The 24,479-nt window shown below is 39.0% G+C and overlaps 1 protein-coding gene across 1 annotated transcript; it reads right to left on the bottom strand.

Annotated features, from left to right (window-relative positions):
- Positions 1-428: 428 nt before the first annotated feature.
- Positions 429-22,653, bottom strand: itga6a (integrin, alpha 6a). The gene is given in 26 exon segments (XM_038720502.1): positions 429-1,395; positions 4,114-4,239; positions 4,343-4,441; positions 4,535-4,642; positions 4,729-4,818; positions 4,931-5,107; positions 5,556-5,658; positions 5,749-5,826; positions 5,970-6,049; positions 6,126-6,212; positions 9,457-9,619; positions 10,025-10,140; positions 10,233-10,376; positions 10,669-10,838; positions 10,925-10,986; positions 11,076-11,165; positions 11,248-11,375; positions 12,433-12,527; positions 12,764-12,957; positions 13,227-13,440; positions 14,529-14,660; positions 14,811-15,030; positions 15,032-15,073; positions 15,167-15,246; positions 15,344-15,468; positions 22,386-22,653. Coding segments are annotated over 26 exon segments (3,276 nt in total). The 5' UTR covers positions 22,574-22,653; the 3' UTR covers positions 429-1,230.
- Positions 22,654-24,479: the final 1,826 nt, after the last annotated feature.

Genomic DNA, 24,479 nt, shown 5'->3' with positions numbered 1-24,479 from the left:
TGTGTCCCCCATCTAATAGGATTTTTGCTTTTAGATATTTTATTACAGAAAGTGTATGAACCAAGTAGTCATACATTGTGTCATTGTGTTACTTATGGATAGAATTATAATGAAAATAAATTTTTCTCTATTTTGGGAATTTCTCAAGGAGCCCTGGGGGTCCCCGGACCCCACTTTGAGAACCACTAACTGAATATTTTTGGGTTTTGACTGTTTTTCAGGATAGACATAATTTGAAAACATCACATTGGACTTATGGAAATTGTGTAGAGCATTTTTTTTACAATTTTCTGAGTTCATATAATATAGAATTAATCGATTGTTTGGTCTATAATTTAGGAAGATTAATGGCAAGTGAAAATGTTCATCAGTTGCAACGTTCCTTTTAGATATGATATACTAATGGCAATGAAAGCCCACAGTGGCAATGAATTTTTAAGTATTTTTATTATACTTGACAATTCAACAAGACAATTACCTTGTATTAAATCTATAAAAACATACATTTCATTTGCTTTTCACCATCTTCCCTTTGGGTTCCTCACAGGGAACAAAAAGTTAGTCTTCTACTTCAGTGATGACCTACATACAGTGGATGCTACCTGAATGCCACAATAGTGAGAGGAGGTGAAGGAGAAATTGAACATAAGTGGAGGGGGGAAGACCTCAACTGGCATTTAGAGTCAGTCGTGGTCATCTGTACACTTTTTAATTATTGTGATATGATAATGTACCTAAATGTCATTCCAAACAGGACAGGAGCATTTTTGTCGGAAAGCGCTGAAACTAGACACGTGAAACGTATATAATGATTTACATTCATACTGTTTTACACTGAACTAGTTGTACCTAACCTGCATAGACTTTTAAGCTTTTAATAAGACAGGACAACTCCATAGAAACAGTAGTAAACTTTGCCCTCTGTTGATCTGCCCCAGGGCAGACATAAGAAGAAAAACTCTTTGGCTGCACCATTTTTTTTATCAAAAAATAAATAAACTGTGCGGAAGTAATTCAAAATGTACAAAACTTACAAAAAACATTTCATCATCTATACAGTGTAGAAATTCAAATACATGAGCCCAACTTATTCCTGACAAGGTAGAAAGATCAGCACATTTGTTTTTAAACCACTGAGCATCATGTTGAAATGAACAAAAGACAAAGCTCCGTGTGTTTGTGGCTTGACACTTAAAAAACAGACTATCCCTGTTTGAGAAAATCATTTAGTCACGAGTAGCTTTCGTTGTCAATCCAAGTCGTCATCCACTGCTTTTTTTCAGAAGGATCAAGCTTGAGTTTCCCGTCCTTATACTCGGGAGTTTCCTTTCTTATCCGCACTGCGTGGTAACGAGGGACGCTGTCATCTTGTTTGGAGCGTTTGAAGAATCCACACTGAGAGAGGGGATTTCAAAAACACAACACATTATTTAAAAACCGATCAATGTCAGCAATATTCATGCACACACTGTAAATATGTAATGTAAAGGGGAGAGGAATGTTAAGCATGCTTTGCGGTTTTTAATTTCAAACAGCCAAGCAGCAAAAGCAGTGTCAGAAAAAGCACCTGCAGGGCACAGAAAGATTGCAAAAGTGAGTTTAAGCTGGAAAATATTAAGCCTGCATTGATTTTTTGGGGCAAAATTCAGAGACACACTTTGTACAAATATCAGAAACCTAAATACTTCAGCTATTACACAGAACACTTCAATCAATAAATCATTTACTTTATGTTACATTTAGGTTTTTGTGTAATGTAAATTTCCCTTCATCTCAGTACAATGTGCGTGTGATTGAATTTTTCTGCATGAAGTCAGCTGATTTGGCTGGAAAGTGAGTTCATTAATCGCTGCAGTAATCACACTCCATGCTGACAGCTTGTTTTTACCCCTGGTCAGAGAGTATAAATCAGGCCTCAGCAGAGAGTTTGTCTTTGTCAGAGGGCTGAACATGGATCTCTGCCTTGTGATATGCAGCATCATATTGGTCTTTTGTTGCTCTCTTGAAGAAACCACACTGAGGGGGAGGAAGGGTGATGAGTTGTTAGGAGTGAAGTATGAATAGTCAACAGCCATTATGATTTCTTCCAGCAAAACACCAAAGAAAATCTATTTTATTAACGAAACACTTTCTGGACATTACTTTTCACACAATAGTAAGCATCACCAAAACACATTTCACACAGCTGTACACATTTCGGCCATTTGATAGCAGGTTTATATGGAAAGTCATAATCATGTGAATCACGTGAATTTATTTGAGGGAATATCGTTTGATATTTTGGGAAATGCACTGAGAGTTAGATGAGAGGATCAACAAACACTCTTATGTCAGAGCCAAGAAGTTGTCCGTGTCATGACTCCCCATAAAGTGGAATTGTCATTTTTATACTTTTGTAAACAAGGTGTAAAGTGTTAATTAGTGAGTTTTAGAGGTCCGTGGTAGGCATATTTTGTTACTGTTGACAAGGCCATACTAGCTGATTCCCTGTGTCTTTATGCTAAGCTAACGGTAGCTTTGTATTTAATGTACTGGCATGAGTGTGGTATCTTCTCATCTAACTCTCAGCAAGAAAGCAAATAAACACATTTGCTAAAATGTCAAATTATTCCTTTAAATACCACTGACACAAAAATATTTACTTTAACAGCCATCTATCTAAATCTATGTGGTTTGAATTCACCTCCTCTTTGACATTTACTGAAGGTCATTCACGTGTGAGTCTGAATTTAACCAACTCCATTTTTAGTTATCAAAATTCCCATTTGAATTTAAGTAACTTGAATACAGTTTGAAACATTAAGTACTGTTTAAATTTCCAAGGAAATATTTACTTGCTTATAACAAGGCCTTTGTGTTTTCATAGGTTTACAGTAAACTATTTATTATCCAAAGCATCTGTTCACTTACTCTACCTTTTATAATTGATCTAACTATATTTTGTTTGTCTGTTGTATAATGTAAAATCACAACTGCAACTTTTCATTTAAATTGTTAAATTGACTAATCTATTTTTTTTAAATATCCAATTAATCACATTAGTGTTTAGTCTAGAAATGTCAAAATAATGATTACCACAGCACCAAGTAAGGCCTTCAAAATGCTTATTTTGACTGCACAAGAAATATATCAATAAAAACTAGCAAACAAGGTGATTAAATTATTTACTGTACCCACTCCACAGCTTTTCTGACCTAATTTTCCGAAAGGGTTCAATGAAGGTTATGCAACGAAGGTTAAAGTCAAGGGCAACTGGACTTGGTTGAAGATACTGGAAGACATTTCGTCCCTCATCCAAAGGACTTCTTCACTTCTGACTGACTGGTAGGGAAACTCAGCTATTTAACCTCAGTGAGGTTTGCCAGGATCGTTGATACTGCTGGTTCCTTAGTGTTCCTGGTTGTTGTAACGACAGTCGTTACGGTCGTTAGGACTACCGGTGGCCAAGACTGAACGACCATCGTTGGCATCCTCACCTGAGGCCAATAGGTTACGTTTGTTGAGTTTCCTGGGAAGTGATGAAAGGACAGCATTGTAAGTGGGGGATAAGTGGTGGCGTAGACCCCCTCCTCTGTTCAATGATGGCTTCTCGACCCTGGTGTACATGGCTTCCTTGACACCTCTTTCAAACCATCCATCTTCTCTGTCTAAAATGTGCACCTGGTGGTCCTCAAACGAGTGTCCTCTGTCCTTCAGATGTAAGTAGACTGCAGAGTCTTGACCTGAGGAGTTGGCCCTTCTGTGTTGAGCCATGCGTTTGTGTAGTGGTTGTTTAGTCTCCCCAATATACAGGTCTGTGCATTCCTCACTGCACTGGACCAAGAAAAAGAAAAGCAATCTAGTGTATGCGGTCCACTGAGGTTAAATAGCTGAGTTTCCCTACCAGTCAGTCAGAACTGAAGAAGTCCCTTGGATGAGGGACGAAACGTCTTCCAGTATCTTCAACCAAGTCCAGTTGCCCTTGACTTTAACCTTCGTTGGATAACTCTGACCTGGATGACTGAGAATCTTCACAGACAATGAAGGTTATGTTTTATCTCATATTTTCATCCCATGACATCTCCTACATTATCAAACATGGGTGATATGAAGATGGTATATCCCTGAACTCACCTTCCAGAGCAGAAACACCAGCAAAGCCAAAATCAAGATGCCTGCAAGAACAGCCACCAGTATGATCCACCAGGGAACACCACTGTGCTGTGCCACTGCACTTTCTGGGGACACTGCCACCGTCACCTGTAATAAATCATCAAAGTGAGGCCAAATCAAGAGATCAGGTGAGTTGGAAACAAGATAGGAGAGACAGTTAATAATTTGTTGTAGCTACTGAGCTACTTACATCAGTGTCAGGAGTTCTCAGGATCATGTTTTTAGCCTGAGTGTGAAGGACAAGCGAGGCCTTCACAACGATATACATGTGCGAAAGAGAAGCATAATCCTGTGTAAAAACAAAAACAGATGCTCAGGTAAGACATATTAAATCACAAGATATCATGAAACACTGATGAGAATTTTTTTTTAAATACGATACCTCAATAAAGGTTGAGTTCCAGAGACGAGATCTCAGTTCAACTGCTGTACCGTCTAGGCCCTGTAGGGGGCACCTGAGCTCCACACATTTGATCTCATTGTCACATGTCTGTGAAGGAAAAAGAGTCAAAGCACATCAAAACAATCTATACCTTTTATGTTAACGTGTGTCAGACTATACATACAAAGACTCACCAAAACGTTTTTTTTGTCAGACAGTGAAAACTTTTTGCCTCGAGGTTTTCTTTCACCGATTTCACGTTTTGTCCTGGACACAGAGGACTCCTGAAAATCCATTTCTTCTCATTAAGTGGAACTTAACAGTGAAGGTTTCCTGTAATGGCTGACGTCTGATTTTACTTTAAAGTACATGAAAATAGAGGTTTAAAAATTCTACCTGAATGTGCTTGAGAGGGTTGATTTCAAACTCAGGGGTGCAAAGGATGTCCTGCTGTCCTGTAGCCGTGACCTTCAACAGGTACAGAAGCCATTTCCCATCTTTGTTCCATTTGGGCCACTGAATATGTAGTGAGGCTTTGACAGAAGACTTCAAAGACTTCCACAAGTTGTTTATCTGAAGGAGAAATCAATATGGTACGACTTGGTTATTTAATATGCTAAGACTACCAAATGATATGGCAGCGGTATTTTAATGATCACATCCAGAGGTCAGATGAATAAACTTACTGTAATGGGAATTCCAAACATATTGCATGTAACCCTGAACTCAGTGAGACACATGTGATGTGGCACTGAATCTGTGTAAAAGTAACAGTCGAAATATCTCTGTTCTCTGTGTTATCCAGACTTCAGGGACAACGTGTCTCTGTGGAATGATATGACTGACCCTAACGCTGGGTAAATAACAGGCTCATTCATCTCGCCTCACTCATTCAAGCATACATGTATAGGGCTTATGTATGTTGTTGTGAGTCCTTCTGCAGGACTTGAATAAAATTCACAGAAAGACAAGTGTTTGCCTGAGCTGTTTTTTTGAAAACTCGAATTGCCATCACACTTACTTTAAACGTATATTTAATCAAACTTCCAACTTCTTCTTCAGTCTTCATGGCACTCTCACCTTTCACGACACCTCCAAAAGAAACCTGATTAGGGCTGGCTTCCCTGTCGAGAATAAGCAAAAATCTATATTTCACGTAAGCTTGGAGGCAGCGTATATTTATCTGTAATGAAACAATAGTTTAACACACTTACCCAGTGACTGACAATGGTAGTTCAATGATTACTTTAGCCTTTACTTTAACAGGGGAAATGTTTTCTTGCACACTTGTTCTGCAATTTAAAAAAAAACACGCCACTATATTACAATTCTTTTATTTAATGGCAACTTATCTGAAATTACAGGAAAAAGTAACATTGCAGCCATTTTCCTACATGTGCAGAATTGAACGTGAGGCAGGAGCAGCAGTACTTACGTTTGGACCTGCAGGTCAATATTAATCTCTGTGGTGTCGAGAGTCACACCCACAGTGCTCAGGATGATGTAAAATGTAGCCTGGAGCAAAAAAAAAGAAAAACATCTCTTACATTTGAAGTACAACAACTAAGTGGCCGAATGGAAATGTCCACACCTCTGAGTCTCTCTTGAAAGGATTCCCCAGCTCGCAGTCTGCTTGAGAGCCATTCTGATTGGCAGTACAGGTAATCGGCTTTTCTATCTGGAAAAGAACATATTGTAAATTTGGATGGTTATTAAACTACAAGTCAGAAAATAATTAGGATACATAGACATTTTGGCATGACTTTTATAGTTTTAAAATATTCTCTTTTTTTAACCCGGTATGACTATGGCTGTCAATTGGTTAAATAATGTCCACAACTGTTGGATGGATTCCCATGAAAATATTTACAAATATTTATGATCCCCAGTGGATGAATTGTAATGACTTTGGTGGTAACTTTTCATCGAGAGTCACTAGTAGGTCAAAAGTTTCAGTTGTCCAACAACATTTATTTCATGACAAGATATTATAACTTAAGACCAAATCAGTTTCCGATTTACTAGTGTTTACAGAGCACACTGACATGCATCACAGATATGATGTTGTACCTTATAACATGCACTGTACTTAGGTATAGCTGTTAACAGCAGCCTTTTAACATGCAACCTGTAAACAGGTTAACATCGTAACCATAGTGTGTTAAGATACTAACATGGTATAAAGCATGGAATTAAACCGCAATATCTCTGTTGCACAGAGTGTTGAAAACAATTAAGTTTTGCCACCAACAGATTTGTTATTACGTTTATCAGACAGTTCCTGATTTAAATAAAATTTTTTCTCATCTTAGACTATTTTATTTAGGCAAACTTTACGTACAGCTGCAACATTCAACTTTTGAGAAGTCTTATGTTTTGTAAAGAAACATTAGTCAAAGATATCAGAAAAATATCTATCCATCCATCGTCAACCGCTTATCCTTTATACAGGGTCGCAGGGTCAGAAAAATATTGTTTTGGTAATGTAAGTTAAATTTGGGTATCGTATTAGCACTAGTATCAAGAAATACCCAGGTCCAATACTAAATCATAGCATATTAGCATGGTTATGATAGCATTAAAGAGGTGGTATTATGCTTTTTGGCTTTTTCCCTCTCCTTTATTGAGTTGTATCTCTTTTTTGTGCATGTAACAGGTTTGCAAAGTGAAAAGTCCAGCCCAAAGGGAGTTCCCATCTCCCACAGAAAGCTCTGCTCTGAACTCTGAAAACAGGTCGTTTGTAGTCCAGTCCTTCACTTCCTTTACTTGTGACATCACAATGAAAACGTGTCATAAAGCTTGCCAAGTGGCTAGCAGGGTCAGGCACGCCCTCAAACCAAGCTAGTCTGAGCGGAGGCCCTTTGGCTCCACTCACCTTTATTTGGTTTTCCACTGTAGAAATGTTGTACCTATACCTGCTTCCAGGTACTATATGTTCGCATCACCTCACCTCCATCGAGGTTCCAAGGGAGCTGAGAGATACTAAACTATAATGTGAAAACACGACAGACTGCTGATTGGTCAGAGAGAATCGTCACTATTCACTGCATCATCATTGCTGCACCAGACAGAGGCCAGCAACAGAAAGTTTTATATTTTACAGTTTTCGTATGGAATTTCATCACTAAATCTACTTCTGGGAAGTTTTGAGGTGAGAAATCAGCTGTGTAGATTTCGAATATTGACAGTTTTACGAGAAGTGATGGCGGAACAAAAATGTGCTTGAATATTTTCGGAGTTGAGGAGCTCCGCAAGTGGCTGCGGGGGAAGCCTGTACCAACCCGCGGGAGGAGCGTGTGAGGCCGGCCAGCCGCTCGCTCACAGAGCCCTCTGCTCCCGCCGTCACACAGACCGCTGCAGCAACAACGGCAGAGGAAAACACAGCTGGGTTGGTACATTCTGAGTAATGTTGAAACTTTTTAACCATAGACTGTAAATATTTTAATTTAAAAAAAGAGACAGGTGTGTGGGTCGCTGGTGTGTGTGTCGCACTGAACATTAAGTCGCGGCAGTTGTGTGTGGCGTCGCTATGACGACAAGCTACTACTATCTCTGGGAGCAGGGCCGAGTAGAGTCGAGTCTATTTGCGCTATGGTAGCATTTTTCGGCAAGGCAGCATAGATCGTCAGAACACCGACAACAGTTCAACATTTAGTCCTAATGGTAAGATGCGGAACAATGATGTTGTGTGGTTGTGGACTTGTGAGTAACTTATACCATCTGCTAGGTTATGGTCTTCAGTCTGAAGCATAGACTGTATATAAGAAATGGACGTAGTCATGGTGACGTCACCCGTTGGTTTGTGGACCGCCGTTTTGAAGCCTCGAGTTTGGCCGACAGGGCGCCGCCATGTCGAGTCTTCGCAACCAGAAAGTGCCCGGAAGTGACGATATGGCGGAGCAAACGGCCGTGTGTGGAGCTAGCTAGCTTGCTTAGCTAGGTGCAACTGTAACTCACGTTAACTTTCATTTTAACAGGGCTGATAATTTTGTCTAGCGAACAACAGGCTTAAAACTAAACGTACTCACCAGAGAAAGTGAACAGCCGACTACTGATAAGCTTTTTCAGCGTCGTTGGTTAAATTTACACAGTGCCATGGGTACGAGTCTGCCTGATTGACAGGTCGCCATGGTAACAACTTGTCAATCATAGATAATCCCGCCCTGAAACCATAGACTCTGCTTTGTGGTCTATTTTAAAATAAATGGGACCATAATTTACTAAATGAACATCATTTTGTATTGAAGAAGACATGAAACTAGCGACTGCGACCATAAACTCATCAGAAAAGTGTTTACTGGGGTAATTATTCAGCTGAGAAGTATAATTCTCAGCTGAATTATTTTACCATTATTTATAATGGAGCTGGACTTCTTTTTGCAACCAGAAGAATCGCCCCCTGCTGGATTTGTAATAGAATGCAGGTTTCTGGTGTTTCCGCATCGGCTTCATATTGTAGACTGGAAGCTTCCCGCTTGGTCTGAAGCGGCTTTGATTTGGATCACACTAGCTTGTTTCTTACGACCCGCCCTTCTCTGCTTCTGATTGGCTAGTAGTCCTTACCTGGGTTTACCTTATATGGTGTTTTTGGAAAATTAAACCATGTAAACCTGTTCTGGTACAACCCCTAATTAAGATTTTGAACCTGAAAATGAGCATAATACCACCTCTTTAAGCACAAAGCACAGCTAAGCCTAAGCACAGTCGAGACTTGCTAAAGACAGCTAAATCTGACAACAGACAGTGGAGCCTGAAGAAGAGAAGCTGTGGTTAAAAGGTGCTGAGCTGAGTCTAACAAAATATAGTTTAGACAGAAGAAATACTGACAATGCAGGGCTGAGCCCAACAACTGCTGAACCCACAAGACTAACGGTAGCAAGGTTGTCATGGGGTCACTAGTGTGACTGTATCGTATTGTTTACCATTGGTTGGTGTGAGCGGACTCCAGAATATGACAATGTATCTGGGAAATTCCCCACCAACTTTGCTTCGTAAGCATCATCTCCATTCATGTTGTTGACTGTCACCCGCAGAGCCAAGTCCTTCCTCTCGTAATTCAGATGAAACACAGGGATGTTCTTCTTTCTGCAAATACACAAAACATAAACACTCACTTCACCTTGAGCTTATGCTGTGTTGTTAATGGTAAGGTATGCTGACTTATCAAGCTGTTATTGCGAACATTTTATCCAACCTTAGCTATCTTGCACATCCAGCTGACTTGGGACTACATACATGTAGGCGGAGCAGCATTTGAATCTTGTTTCTGGTATAATACTAAGAGCGAATTGTTGCAGACCGTGGTGTCTCATTGGGGTTGAAAGTACGAGCAGTTCTTTAACAATAAAAAATGTAATTTGATTGAATGTTCATATTAAACCTGTTGTTAAATGCAAATGTAATAAATTAATTTGGCCTTAAGACAAAATTCGAAAAATCGACCACATGCTTTGATCACTTGTTGCTTAGAGTTGAAACGTTAGAACTCACATAGGTAATGGGGAGTACTCTTCCAGGTTGTTTTGTTTGTAGTATAATTTGTACTCCATCTTCAGGTTACTCTGGCAAATCTGATCACGCCCACATCCCTCTTTTACAAAGTTGACCTGCAGCAACCACAAAACCATATACAAACTTTTAACCACTGTGAACCTTTTGTCATTGACTTAATAATAAATGTTGTAGTCTGAATGTTTACCTCAATGATGTCTTTGCCTGACTGAGACGAGTCTAATATGGGCATAAGCTGAGGGAGGCCGTTTCTTGTTTTCTGTCGTTTAGTACCAACAATTTCTGCAGACACCTCAATGGGAATGCTGCGCATCTTGTCCTTAATGCTATCCTGTGCAAATCAGAAAAAGCGACAGTTACAAACTCTATTTCCCTGTTTAAATACATATTATCAGTGTTACATTGAATAACAAAAGCATCATATATTTACTATATTTAATAGCGGACGATTAATTTTCTGTTTATTGACTATTCAACTAATTGTTTTAGCTTCACAATATGTATAGGATTGGCAAATTTATTTTACATAATATGTAGAAGTGCTCGGTTGTGAAAAAAAATTCAAAATATACTTGGATTGCATCCTGCAAATGTGATTTAACTATCTAGCAGATATGTTTTACCTTTAATTTGGCTACTATCTTGATGCATGTTTCCTGTTTTTGGCCATGGAGGTCTGAGGTGCCATTAAACTGGTAGTCTATGTCAGTGCGGGAATTGTTCAGGAACACCACTCTGGAGGGCAGCCCCTGTTTCCTGCGATTTCCATCCGCCTCAACAGAATAGCTGATGGCTACAGTGGAAAGGAAAGCACATGTAAGAACCACTGAGCAAATCTTGGATTTGTAAAATTATATATTTTTTTACCTCTTCACTTACTTAGTCTTGGGTTGTAAGATCCAGGGTTTGCTTTGTAGGTGAAACACGCGTCCACAGTGAAGCTAAGGAAAGGAAATGGGATTTTTGAACAAAGCTAACAGAGGAAGTGACTGTGAGGTCTGTTGAAACGTAAGAATATTACAACACCTACCAAATGCTGTTACCACAGGTTTTAATTGTAAGGTCAATTTCCTGTGGAGATATTTTGACATCTCTCATGATGCTAATGACTGGCCGTGCTCTGAAAGAAAGGCGGTTAAATGAAGCTGTGCTAGAAAACAGAAAGGTTTTAATTTATTTATGAGGTTCAACAGAACAATTACCTGTAGATCAGAGCTGTATCCGACAGAGAGCCTACCGCCACATCTGGATAAGAGTTACTGTCCAAGTCCATGTTCCCTGCCAGTGAATATCCAAATAGCTGCAAGTTGTGCTCTTTCCCTGAAAGGATCTGAAATGAGGGAGAAGTACTTTAAGAATTAACACTTGAAAAGGAAAAAAAAGTTTTATTTTAACAAATTTAAATAACTGAACATTAAAATTTTCCTTCTGTTGTATCAGAAGCCAAGATGAGTTAAGGACTTTTGACAGCTAGAACTTTAATAAGTCTGGGTTCAAGACTATTAATATTAATGACATTCTTTGTTGATCATCATAGGGAAAAGCGTTTTTGCAAGCCCGTCCACAGGGAGGTCGAGAGACAAATCGATGTCTTGAACAGATGAAAAGTTTCCCATAGAGCTCAAACCTGCAATAACTGACTCTTTGGTTACTTGGGGTCAGCAGAAACAAGCTGCTGACATATTACCACCTTTCAAATGGGGTGAACGTTATAAAGCAAACTTTCTGTTAAAAATGTTAAGTCTCCAATCCCAAGCCAAGATAACCCTGATGACATCACTATGAGGTTGTTGTTTTTTTGTTGCAGAATAGACAAACCTCCAGGGCCGCAGCCAAAGGAGTGCCCCTTGAGTTGATATAGCAAACTTGCTAGTAAAGAGTTGCCTATTTACAAATCCAGCAGATAATGGAGCAATTTTATCATTAATTTTTTTGTGTATGACAGTGACAATAATTACGTTGGCATATACCTGCATACTTGTGTTTATGTAATGTGTATATATTGTAGTGAGTGCTATTTATATTAATTCCTGCATTTAAAATTATTTATTATTGACTGCTGTCTGCAAGCCAAATTGCCCCTTGTAGACATCAAAAGCTTTACTCTACTTGACCTGGCAAACGCAAGTACAATGTTCATCCTATTCTTAGAACTGTTTTGGTCTCCACCAAAGGAAATGAGAGCAGTGAGAGTGAACCAAAATATTAAAGTTGTGGGCCAGAAAACCAAAATAATAAGCTGACACTCACAATAAAGTCACTAGAGCTGAGGAGAACTGCAGAGCTGGGTAATGATTCTCTGCGTTTTTATCACTGCAACCAGCTCCCTTCACATGTCACACATGATCCATTGATTATAGCCACTGTAAAAGCTCCACAAAACCAACCTGTGCAGGGTTGGTTTTGATTCCTTGTGCAGAGCCATGATAAATGTAGACTTGCCCCACACCTCCATCACCATAAGGAGCTCCAATGGCAATGTCTGCGTGAGAACAAAAGCAAATGTCAATTTTAATTATGTAGCCCAATATCACAAATCACACTATCCTTCAAGGGGCTTTACAATCTGTACAGCATAACACCCTCTGTCCTTAGACCTTTGATTCGGATTAGGAAAAACTCAACAGTTACAACAAAAAAAAACAATTTGTTTGTAAAAACAAACACAGCAACTGATAAAGAAAACATAAATAAGCTACAAAATGACACCTAAATTACCTTCATATGAGTCTTGATTGATGTCTCCAATGTTCTCCACTGCCAGTCCAAACATCGAGTCTTTGGTCCCGTTTAGACGGACAGGAGTGGTTCTTTCCCACCTTCCTGCCTGGTTGATGTAGACATAAACAGCTCCTCCAATGTCTCTGTCTTTCATGAAGAACTGAGGGGCTCCTACAACTATGTCTTGCCATCTACATCAAAGTTGGGGGGTAAATATTTATATGTATCATACAGAATATGTCCTCATGACTAAAGAAAGTCCACTGAAAGGAAAACATTGAAATTGTACATTAGAAACAGTTAGCATAAGAATGATGGTCCTTTACCGATGTTTCTCTTATGCGTGTGCTTACTTATCTTCCTTTTGGGATTTGTTTGAGGGATGTTAAAAAACTTATTTGCCAATAAGATCAAGTGATCTGTATACTAAAACAGAATGAAGATAGCGTTTGTTTCCTACCCATCACCATTCAGGTCAACTACAGCCACGTCGTATCCAAAGGAGGAAGCAAGTCCTGGACCGTGCAGAGTGTGCTCCACCAAAAGTCTGCCGGAGGCTTCGCTGTCTTTCTTTAACAGGACCACAGCTCCACTATGACGGGCTCTGGGTGCTCCGGCCACCACCGTCAGGTCACGACTCCTGGTGATGCTGTGTCCCGTATCAAGGGAGAATCCTAAAGTGTGAGAGATGATATGGGACATAAATATATTAATTTACAATGAAGAGCAGGTTATTTTTTCTCCCGAATTTGGAATAGCGAGTTCCCCTGTTCTGCTGTTTCATTGCTGGCCTGGTGAGGGTGTAGGGAACCACATTTCAGAGAGACAGCTTAACACCTGCACAGATTCACAATGCCATCCCATCTATGCAGTTGCCCTGACCAACCAGTAGGAGTCGCTAGTGCAGCAAGATATCTCAGCTTCTAATCTACAAAAACTGCCAATTATGTAAACTGCAGCAGTCCCCAAACTTTTTTTCTCATGCCGATCTTTAGCAGCCAAAAGAAAATGTATTCAACTGGTAACAATACTGGGAAAACTAAGATGAATATAAAAAAAAGAATCAAGAACCTGAACTGCATTTTCCCTTTCAAGCATGTTTCTCATTGCTTTCAGAAGAGCAAATGAAAAATCCTTTCACACAAGTTTGTGTATTTTGTGTATTTTTTGGGCATTTTGTGCCTTTATTAGATAGACAGTAGAGAGATGACCACAAACAAGGGGAGAGAGAGGAATGGCATGCAGCAAAGGTCCCCAGCAGAACACAAACCAGGGGCGTTGTGGTTCAAGGTTGGCAAGTTAACCTTCAGGCCAACAAGTCGACCTGTCGATTTGTATCTTTATCATTCCCACATCTATCAGATTCAAATACCTTTTTTTCACTACAAGCATTTTGACTTGTTATAGCAGCAACAACACAGGTGGAACTACATTAACAGTGGCTCAGTTCCAGCAATTACTGCAATGCAGAAATTGATTATAAATTGTTGCACCTGTGTTTGACATGTAAAAATGTCTGCTCCCCTCTGATCATGTGTCTTTCCCAGTAAAACCCCAAAGTCTATGGAACTGAAAATAAAAATTTTACACAATAATCAACACTAATCTCAAGGCAAAACTAGAAAATATATCCAAACAGTAAAAACATAGCTCATGATAAATTTGTAAGCAATCGTAAGACCTGGAGAGGAAGTAACCTGAACCAGCAGCACACAAGTGACACACAAAAATAGCTGTATCTTTGTTGTGGGTAGACACTCACCGAGGTAGCTGTTGGCAGGTAGAGGCACAAGCTCAGGGTTCAAGAGATGCTCATCTCCAACTTCGTATGGGCCGTCATCATATACTCCCATCTCTAGCAAAGTGTTGTTCTTCTGCTCCACTCGTACAATCCCTGCAGAGGAGATGAGAGACAAAGGCAGTAGATATTGTAAACAACAAATGTTTATTTTAGAATAAAAAAAAGTACTTTTTAACAGAATGAGAAATGCAATTCTCTCAGTGAATACTGTAAAGCACTGTGTAGGTATGCTGAAATTGTGACCTTTCCAGTTGTAAGCTCCTGGTGCTCCAAACACCACATAATGGTAGTCCTTGGTGAATGTGGCGGCCAAACCTTGCTGGCAAGATCCAAACATCTCGTGGCCTCTGGTTCTGCCCTCACAGAAGTTCCAGTTACCTCCGTCCTCATCAGAGGACGGTTCGATGGTCAGGTCCTGACTCAGGACATAACAGCGTCCAGTGATGTCCCGGGACTCCTGGGGGGGTGTTCACATACAAGCGCCTCTGATAGCGATGGGCACAAGTCTGAAAAGACAAAACACACCAGAGTTTTAATTTCATAACATGATATCAGATAAGACCACACCAGGACCAAGGTTATGCATCAGTTTGACTCACCACAATCTTCCCCCCAGGTCCCTGGCTCTGAACCGTCACCCCCATCCACTGATTCTCCTTGTTCTCAACACGTACGTTCTCTTTCAAAATTTAACCGAACAAGACAAATATATCAGCACTGATTCATTCTTAAACATTTGGAAACAGCATATGCAGACAGACAGACAGCTAACTCACCTTCATTATCAAATTCAACGCGCTGACATTCATTGGACTGGGTGATTTCACATTTATAAAGGCCTCCTGTGATGTTGGCTGCCTGTTTTCCCAAAGATCTGGCTCTCGGTGCACCAATCAACAGCCTGGAGAAAAAGACAATAATCAAACTATTATTTTCTGAAGCATTCCAAGATTTATTGATAAGTACTGAGAGGTGATGACTTTTGATGTCATCACCTTGACCATCTACACCCTCAGTAAGTCAGAATGCAAGTTCTGTCAAGAAAAAGGATGCAACATGTCTTCTGGCTGTCTTCCTGCAATACTGATACTGAGACTACTGTTTGCAAAGGAATTGCAAAGGAATTGGTTCCACTTCTTCATTTCTCTTTCTGATTGTCTACAAAACAGCCCATTGTTGACAGTAAAATCTGACATTTGTTGACATTTGTCTTCTATTTAATTGTATGCAGCTGTGCTACAAACATCTGTATAACTTAAGTGTCAGTATCAACAAGACTGAAGAACAATAATGGTTAAGATGATACCACATGACCACAACATCCCTGGTTAATTTCCAGCTGGACCTTTGTTATGTGTCATACCTCCATATTCCTTTCTCTTTCCCCATGTTTCCTGTCTGTATCTACACTGCCGATATCAAATCAAAGCAAAATGACAAACAGAACCTTAGCTGTGGCAAATTAAAAGAGAAACCTGGCGTAACTGTGTCTCAAAAAGTTCCTATGTGAGACAGCGAAGGAGCTGTTATGACTGTTATGAATATGACCACTGCCTAGTGATTTGACCTATGAAAAGTTCAATTTGTCAAAGACCATGCTTATGTCTAAAAGAAAAAGGATTAAGACAAAAATCAGGAGGAGGTCAGATTCAATACTGTAAAAAGCCCTGAAATCAGATTGGAATTTTTCAAAATTGCAATTTAAGCGAGATAGCTATCAGGACTACCTGTGTGTCCCAAATCCATACTACTATTATACGTGGGCGGGGCCCTGACTGTCAGGGCTCTGTCCTATCTGGTACTATCACTTAATAATACTAAATATCAACATAACATATAAAGATCTACATGTTTTTGGTTAACGCACATATTGCATTTTGCATATTTCACAAGAAGGATGATTTAGCACATTCAGCCTGTGAACTGCTGGTTTATGTTCACTCTCTGAAAGAGCTGTTGTATTATGTGATAAGAAATAAAATAGAAAACTTCGGTACGGGACAGTAGACTGCTGTCCTGACATTCTGCAGAGGGCAAAGGAGCAGTGAAGCAGACAATTTGGAGCATGTTCAGTTTTCTGCTCAACCACAGTCCACTGACATTCGCTTCCTCCCCCTAAACCCGCATCTTCACACAGCCTCACCATGCATGAAGAGAAGATGTGTTTCAATGGTGACGGCAGCCACTGGGCCGACAAGATGACTGAACACTTATCTGATGAAAGGGGTTCATCAGTTATCCTTTTACACATTCATTTTAGGACTTAATTATCTCATTTTGTAAACTGCCATTGTAATATTTTTTGTGAATACTAAGCATTACAGGGCGGCTGTAGCTGTAGAGCGGTCATATACTAATCAAAAGATCGGTGGTTCGATCCCTGGCTTCCCCAGTCTGCATGTCGAAGTATCCTTAGGCAAGATACTGAACCCCATACTGCTGTGTGAATGTGTATGAATGTGTTAACTTGTTAACTTCTAACGAGGCACCTTTCCCTCTTCCATCAGTGTGTGAATGTGGTGGGGCTATACAAGTACAGACTATTTACCATTACACCACTGAACATAGACAAAGTGGAGATCCCCTGAAAGGCAGTTTCAGAGGCAAGCATGAACAGCACATCCTTACCCCCTTCCCTCAAGAGGCTTTGCCTTTCGCCATTGGAAATAAGAATTTGTTCTTCATGACTTTGCTGGTTAATTATCTTAAATTAAATACATAAAAAGATTATTTAATTTGATTACAGCAGGCACTGTTGATAGGATTTATTTAATAATATTATTTAATACATGTGTATTATTATCACATGCCTTTTGGCCTTACTTCAAATGAACATAATTGGGACATAATTCAGACCTGTACCAACAGAACTGTAACTTGCTGTACTTTCTGTACTAAAAGTGAGGTTATGAGAGAAAACAGGTCCTATTTCCTGTCTGAGTCCATCCTGCTTAGAAAAGTCACACTGAGAAAACAGAGAAGCAAATTTATTCCACTAATCTTGACGACAAAGAGAAATCTTCTTGAAGATTAAATTTCTGTTTTTCACATCTTAGTTAATCTTCATTTTATAGTTAATCTCTGAATTTCCACATGTTTACATTCATCAAATACAATGTTTACATAGATAATGGAGATCTATTTATTACTTGAATTCTTAGTAATTCTTGAAACAATGGGTCCTTGATTTTAGAAGGAAGTGAACAAAAGCAGGCTTACCATTTCTTGGTATAAAAAAAACAGTTTTCTACCATCTCTGAAAACTACTGTCTACTGTAACCCTGTCTCAGTGACAGTTACAGTACATCTGACTACCTCTTACTTCAGTCACTAATAAAAAAAAACTGCAAATAGTAGCTATGATGGTAAGCTACACTATCATGTGTGAACTAACCAGCATACTTCCTCTGTAGGAATTTTCTCAAAGGAGGGAGAGGAAATCCTCTCCACCCTTTTCTCCTCCACGCCACTCTGCAGATGCTTTTGTAACCCACCTATTGATCTGTGGCACAGCCCTGTGGTTCTTCATTTGCTAAACAAGGACTCTCCTGAGGAGGTCTTAGGTAAGACTTAAAACCAAACCGCAAACCCACTCCTCAAACAAAGCCCAGTGAAATGCAAATACAATCAAGAGCCTTTACAAAGGTAGCTTTAATTTGACATTTCTACTTCTGAGCTCGCTCCACTAGTTGAGCCTGATATCTGTCACCGGGTGATACTTGAGTACAAACTAAAAATCTTTCTGTGTCATCAGAGGCGCTGCGAGAAGCAGAATGCTAGAGACACATTGTCAACATTATTGTTTTATATTAGATTAACCTAATACTTTCCAACACAATATCACTCTATAGCCTCAAACATTACAACGAAGTTTAACCTGTACATTAAATGGTACTGCTTGAGTTGTAGAGCTGCGATGATTAATTAATTAGTCAGAAAATCATTTTTCAAGAACAGATTTTATGCCTTTCTCTGTCATATATGATAGTAAACAGAATATCTTTGGGGTTTTGGCCTTTTTGTCAAATACAAAAAGCTATCAAAATAGATCACCTTTGGTTTTGAGAAATTATAACATTTTTTGATTTTCCAACATCTCATGACTAATCCATTAATCGAGAAAGTAATCAGCCAATTAGTCTTTATAATAAAATAAATTGTTAGTTAATAATTGTTAGTTGCAGCCCTATTTAGATCCCACAGTTGTTTTTGTGTCCACCCTAAAATAACTAAACAGACAATTTCATAGAAAATGAAGAACCGGTGTTTACATAATGAAAATGTTACATCTACAGTGTATGAATGGAATCTGACCAAAGAGCCCCTCAAAGCCTCCACATCTATGCTCTTAAGAGGTACTCAGATTTAAATCCATGAGGCTACACGCAGGAAAACATGAAATTTATGAAGAGCCAGTAACACAGGTAAAGGAAAACACCTCCAACTTAACAGCAGAGCTACTCCGGAAAGTGACAGTTGTAGAATTTAGCAAGTACCTGAGCAGTAACATTGACATTTACATGCAACATGCCAGTCTAGCAGACACATAAACTAGCTCATTGCGGATGTTGACATATGTAACAAGAAACTGCAGGACAGTAAAGTGCCCAAGATATGTCTGCGGTAGAGCGTTCTCATGATTAAGAAATCTTAACTCAAGGTCTACTTAATAGCTTTTTTGAGGTAGTTTAGGATAAAATGTAGTCTTGTCAACTGTAAAATGTCTGACTCAGAACCTATCAGATAAGGGATCACAAAAGTGATAAAATAAAATTATTGGTTTTATATATGCTTTATCTATGTATCAATAAATTATTATTGATTTTCACAGATCAATATAGTATGACCATCTAAAACCCAGTATCAGCCAGGCTACATGACATCCCATCATGCAACACGTCTTTTAGAGCAGTGTAAATGCCAATGCATAGTGACTGGTGTGGGTTTACACAGTGATCTCACTGCTCTTTGTTAACAGATGTGGTCCAGTGCTCCCACAGCTGTGCACTCAAAGCCACAAGGACCGCTGCAGCTGTTCTAACTGTTTCAGTTTACACACACACACATCTTTGAATTGGTGTTGACCTGTTATTGGCTGTTCAATCATGAATGCTCACCACAAATACAGATCAACTTTAGGAAAGCAAAAAGTTTAAACACGTTTTCCAATTCACTTGTTTTAACAGTGTTTATTAACCCTTTTCTAAGCTACATAATCTCTTTTTAAACTAGCCAAACTTCAGTATTACTTTTGACTGGAGTGTCTATCAGGTTACATGTGCACAGATGGCTGTGCATGTCCAGTCACATTTTTCTCTTTTTCTCTGGTTTCATTTAGAGGATGTTATATACACATCATTAACCCAACGCATTATTCATGGAGGCATCTCGTTGCTTCTTTGCAAGATGCCACACTATGTTCAGTCTCTTGTGTTTGTAAGCAAATGAATCACTTTAATCACCACAAGATTTGTTTTTCAATTGCAGTAAATTGGGAATATTTGGATTTTAGCTCTGAAACACAAAGAGATGAAAGGACAGTTTGACATAAGAGGAATTTAATCCATCTAGTCGCACATGTTGCAAACATATTTACCATTTTGAAAGAACCCCTGTAAAGGCCAGCGCTCCTCTCTTCACATATGATTTACTATATTCACATTAATATTTGCTATAATCCTGTTTATCCAGCTGCTTGTGATCATCATCAAACACATAAGAGACAAACAAAAGAGACAGTTGGAGGGTATGTTACTTGTGGTTTTCGTGACTTCAATGTGTCTCACAGCTGAAGTTAGCTGCTGTGTGCTCTGCCAAGCTTTCACTTGACTTGTCTGGCTGATTACTGTGACTGAGTCACATGAGGATTTAGAGCTAAGATCATGGTTGAGAAGTGGGAGCTGCTGTTTTTTCCATACTGCCCTCAGTTACAATAGCGTGCAGTGTGGGGCATTTCTAACACAACACTCAACGTTTTTTCAACCAGCATGAAAACAACGTGGACAAATCTAATAGGGCTGCAATTAGCAAGTGATTTTTTTAATAACCAAACAATTTATCATTATAATAAAACTCTATAAATAAAACTTAGTTGAAGCAATAGTTATTAAGCCTATAAAATGTCAGAGAATAGTAAAAAAACAAAAAGAAAAAGTTCCCAGAGCTCAAGGTGACGTCTTGAGAATTCTTGTTTTGCCAGAAAATCCCTGAATATTCAGTTTACTTTCATATATAACAAAACAAGCAGTAAATCTTTACATTTGAGAAAACTGATTGATTATCAAAATTGTTGGAGAAGTTGTTTTAAATGAATAATCAGTGATGCTATTAAACACTTTAAGCTAACTAAGGCAAATACAAGAAATAACAATTGATGTAATGATGCTGTTTGTTCCCTTCTCAATAAGCAGCTTTTGCACACAGAATTACTTTTATGGCTGAAAGCTAACTATCATCCCAGTGTCACAACAGAGCCTCTGTTTGCCCAACAAATATTACATTTAGTTTCAAGACTTTCACTCTCTTTACACTTGTCAACTGTTGTCAACTTTTTTGGATGCAGGGGTCTTTGTGCACAAAGTAATCCTTGTAAAAAAAAAACAAAAGAAAAGAAAACAAACTGCATTCAAAGGACAGTTTTGCATGACCCACACATCCACTACATCCCCTTGTACAATAATCAAAGCACTAGATAAAATTCCACAAGTTAAGCCAGATTGGTGGGATTTTGGGAACAATACTGTCATCAGGGCTTCTCATCCTTGCTCTCTGTTTCTCAACATGCTGCTGCAGGATCCCGTTGCTGCTAACTGGTGTATAACACAGTAGCTCTTGCATGCAGCTTCACCCTGCTCGCATTCTTTGACAAGCCACCGCTCTTCTCACTTCAGCCCCTAGCTGAGCACTGAGGTCATCCTTTCTCAGTACTGTTCCTACATCTAATGTTTCAGGTAAAACTGAGTGTAAATCTGCATAATCATAAAATAACTTTTGAGTGTTACAGAGCACCCCACTGAACACCACTCATTAGTAGGAAATTACTGTTATCAACCATCTATCTAGGGCTAAAATTAATGATTCTTTTCATTATCATGCGTGCCAACAGTCCAAAACCCAAAGATGTTAAATTTACAATGGTAAAAAAAGGAGAAAAGCAGCAAACAGTCACATTGGGCTATCAAGACAATGACTGATTGTCTTGACAAATTGCCTAAAGTGATTCATCGATTATCCCAGTTGTTTAAAATGAATTTTTTCTTGATCAACTAGATTAATCGACTAACAGTTGCAACCTTACATTATTACTCTCCTCTCTGTGCTCCCTCAGTTTGACCTTACAGGCACATTTGCATTACACTTACAACCATTATTTATTCACTTGTTGTCCTTAAGCTCCCTACCCATCTTATGCTCAAAGCACCACAGGGAGACAGTCAACATCTATTGACAATGAGAACAAAAACATGCATGATCTGACAAGAAACACTTTAGGCTTTGGTGGAGAGTTGCAACAGTAACTTTTAGGTTGCTCTAATGTCTGCCCTCACAACCAGTGTACGGAAATCTGTTTAGGCTATTAGTCTTGCAAAAGCAGAATCCTTAAATTAATCAGGTGTTTCCTGAACAGGATAGGGTTAGGGTTCAAACAAACAGGAAGAAATTAGGTCTTTAAGATCTTTAAAAGTTAAGATTTACTTATGTCAGTAATTTAAATGAACTAGTCCGTGGTCAGGTGCTCTCATAACGGAGCTGCGCATTTAAACAGCAATCACAGATGAAAGATGAAGGATGTAGCCTACAGTTAAAGACTTAACTCACATTCTTTTATCCGGGTTGAGTTGCCGGTGCATGGCAAGAGAGAACCCGAACAGACTACCCGGCTCTCCTTCCTTCCTGATGACATGACTGGTGTCAAGGTTGAAGGCGAGCACCAACGTTGGCTCAAGAGAATTAAAATAAAATAAAAGTGCAAGAGAAACAGCAGAGTGTCCTCCCTGCAGCAGCATTGCAGCGCCGTCCAGATGTGTCCAGTAGTTCGAAATTAAGAGCCACTGACCCCGCTGTTGCTCTCCGCTCAGCCCGCTGCCGTTTGACTGGAGGATGCCGCTGGTTGTTTGCCCGCCGGGCTCTGGCTCCTGCTCCACAGCGCCGCCTCCGGCCACTGGGACAAACAGCTACAGCTAAGACTGGGGCCGCCTGTTAGAGTAAAGGGACAATCAGTATTTCTTGATCATATAAATTTCTATGTTCACATGTAGGGCCTGCATCATTTAAAAGTTTGTCTTACAAAACGTCTTACACACCAGTAATAATAATTATAAATGTCCTGATAATAATTCAAAATTAATAAATAGAAAAATTAACAAATGACATAAATGTGTCTTTATAGTTTTGGACACTGTAGGTCAGCCATTATCTTTGCTTTTAGTACATTTATTTCATTGACCTATACATTAGTAGGCCTATATATTTTTTTATCTTTTTTATGTGTGTAAATGAATTGTTTGTTGTGATTTTACGTTTGCAGCTCGCTTCAAATAACCATTCATCACAGCAAACATTTTGACTTGTCCATAGTAGGAAAAGCTCAGGTGTTGCTTACAACAATGGCTCTGTTGTATTCAAGCTTCCCAGTGAGCCGAGAGAGTGTGACAGTGAGCCTGCACATTACCAGGACCCTGAAACTGAAGCAGCTAAATGGAATTCAGCCAATGTTAATTTCATGTCAAAGTGTCTTCTATCAAAAAAGGCTAAAATTAAACTGGACTTATTTGAATCAAACTTTCCACAGCTTAAACGAAAATAATTTAAATGCGGTTGTTGACTAGTGTAATTCCTTGTACTGTCTATGAGCCCGATGACAGTCTCCAATTTTGCACCCTGGTTTCTGAGAGTGGTCTACTTTTTTCTCACATCTGGATTATGGGATAAGACACAGACACCTGCAATAAACACAATAAAAGAATGATGCTATTTGTTTGGTGAAACAAAACTACGTATCTTCATTTTACAGGTCATTGTGGGGTCATGATATGTAGACAGTGTCATGTAATGATATACTAATATTTGTTTGATATATATATTTGCTGAAATAAAGGTAACAGAAACAAAATATATCAACATTTTCAATAAGTTTGGATCCTCCTCCACAGTCATCCATATTGAAAATACTAAAATTAGTACGCCACAGTCAGAATGACATGGCAGCTGAGACGACCGCATCACGCAGATTTATCACTTTGCTTTTCTTCACAGCACTCCTGCTGTTAGTTCTCATGTGAAATACATTTTATCTATTTAATTATTTATTTATCAAGTAATTTTTGGCTTACAGGCGAGATGTGTGTATCACATAAAGTTTATACAGCTGGCTCAGAAGATAAAACAAACAAATTGCTCTCTTAAGTGCCAGAGTTGCTAATAATGTTGGGTCCTAAAAGTGGTCTGGGAGATGATTTTAAAACACTGAAAATAACTTTTGACAAAATGAACATCACAAAATCAAAATCTCATCTATCTGCAAATCATATATCACATAGTGTCCAGTTTTCTCTTTTACATTCCATGTCTTATTTAATGAGTCAAAAACACAAAGGATTATCCCATTACAATCAAACTATGATGTGTGAAATCTGTATTTTATCCTTGAGTAGCTTATATTATCAGAAAGTGCTATGATCTGTTTACATCTAGTATCTATCAGTTTTAACATGGAAGAAGACAAATGAAAGAGCCAAGGACACATTATTCAAAGTTGTTTTGCTATTTTAGTTGGGTGGAAGCAGATAAACAGCAGGTGTTACAGTCAGCTGGACAAATAAACCTCCCAAATTCAGCCAGACAAGGAGACGAGCTGCTGTAGGTCACTGAAAGGTTGTACTATCTTTGGAAAGGTTGGTATTTCAGTCTCTA

This window comes from Micropterus salmoides, unplaced genomic scaffold (genome assembly GCF_014851395.1).
Source record: "Micropterus salmoides isolate LMB-PRFRI ecotype aquatic unplaced genomic scaffold, ASM1485139v1 Ms_hic_scaffold_15, whole genome shotgun sequence".
Classification (NCBI taxonomy): Eukaryota; Metazoa; Chordata; class Actinopteri; order Centrarchiformes; family Centrarchidae; genus Micropterus; species Micropterus salmoides.
Note: the sequence above shows the minus strand (reverse complement) of the source record. Positions and strands in the feature narration are given on the sequence as shown.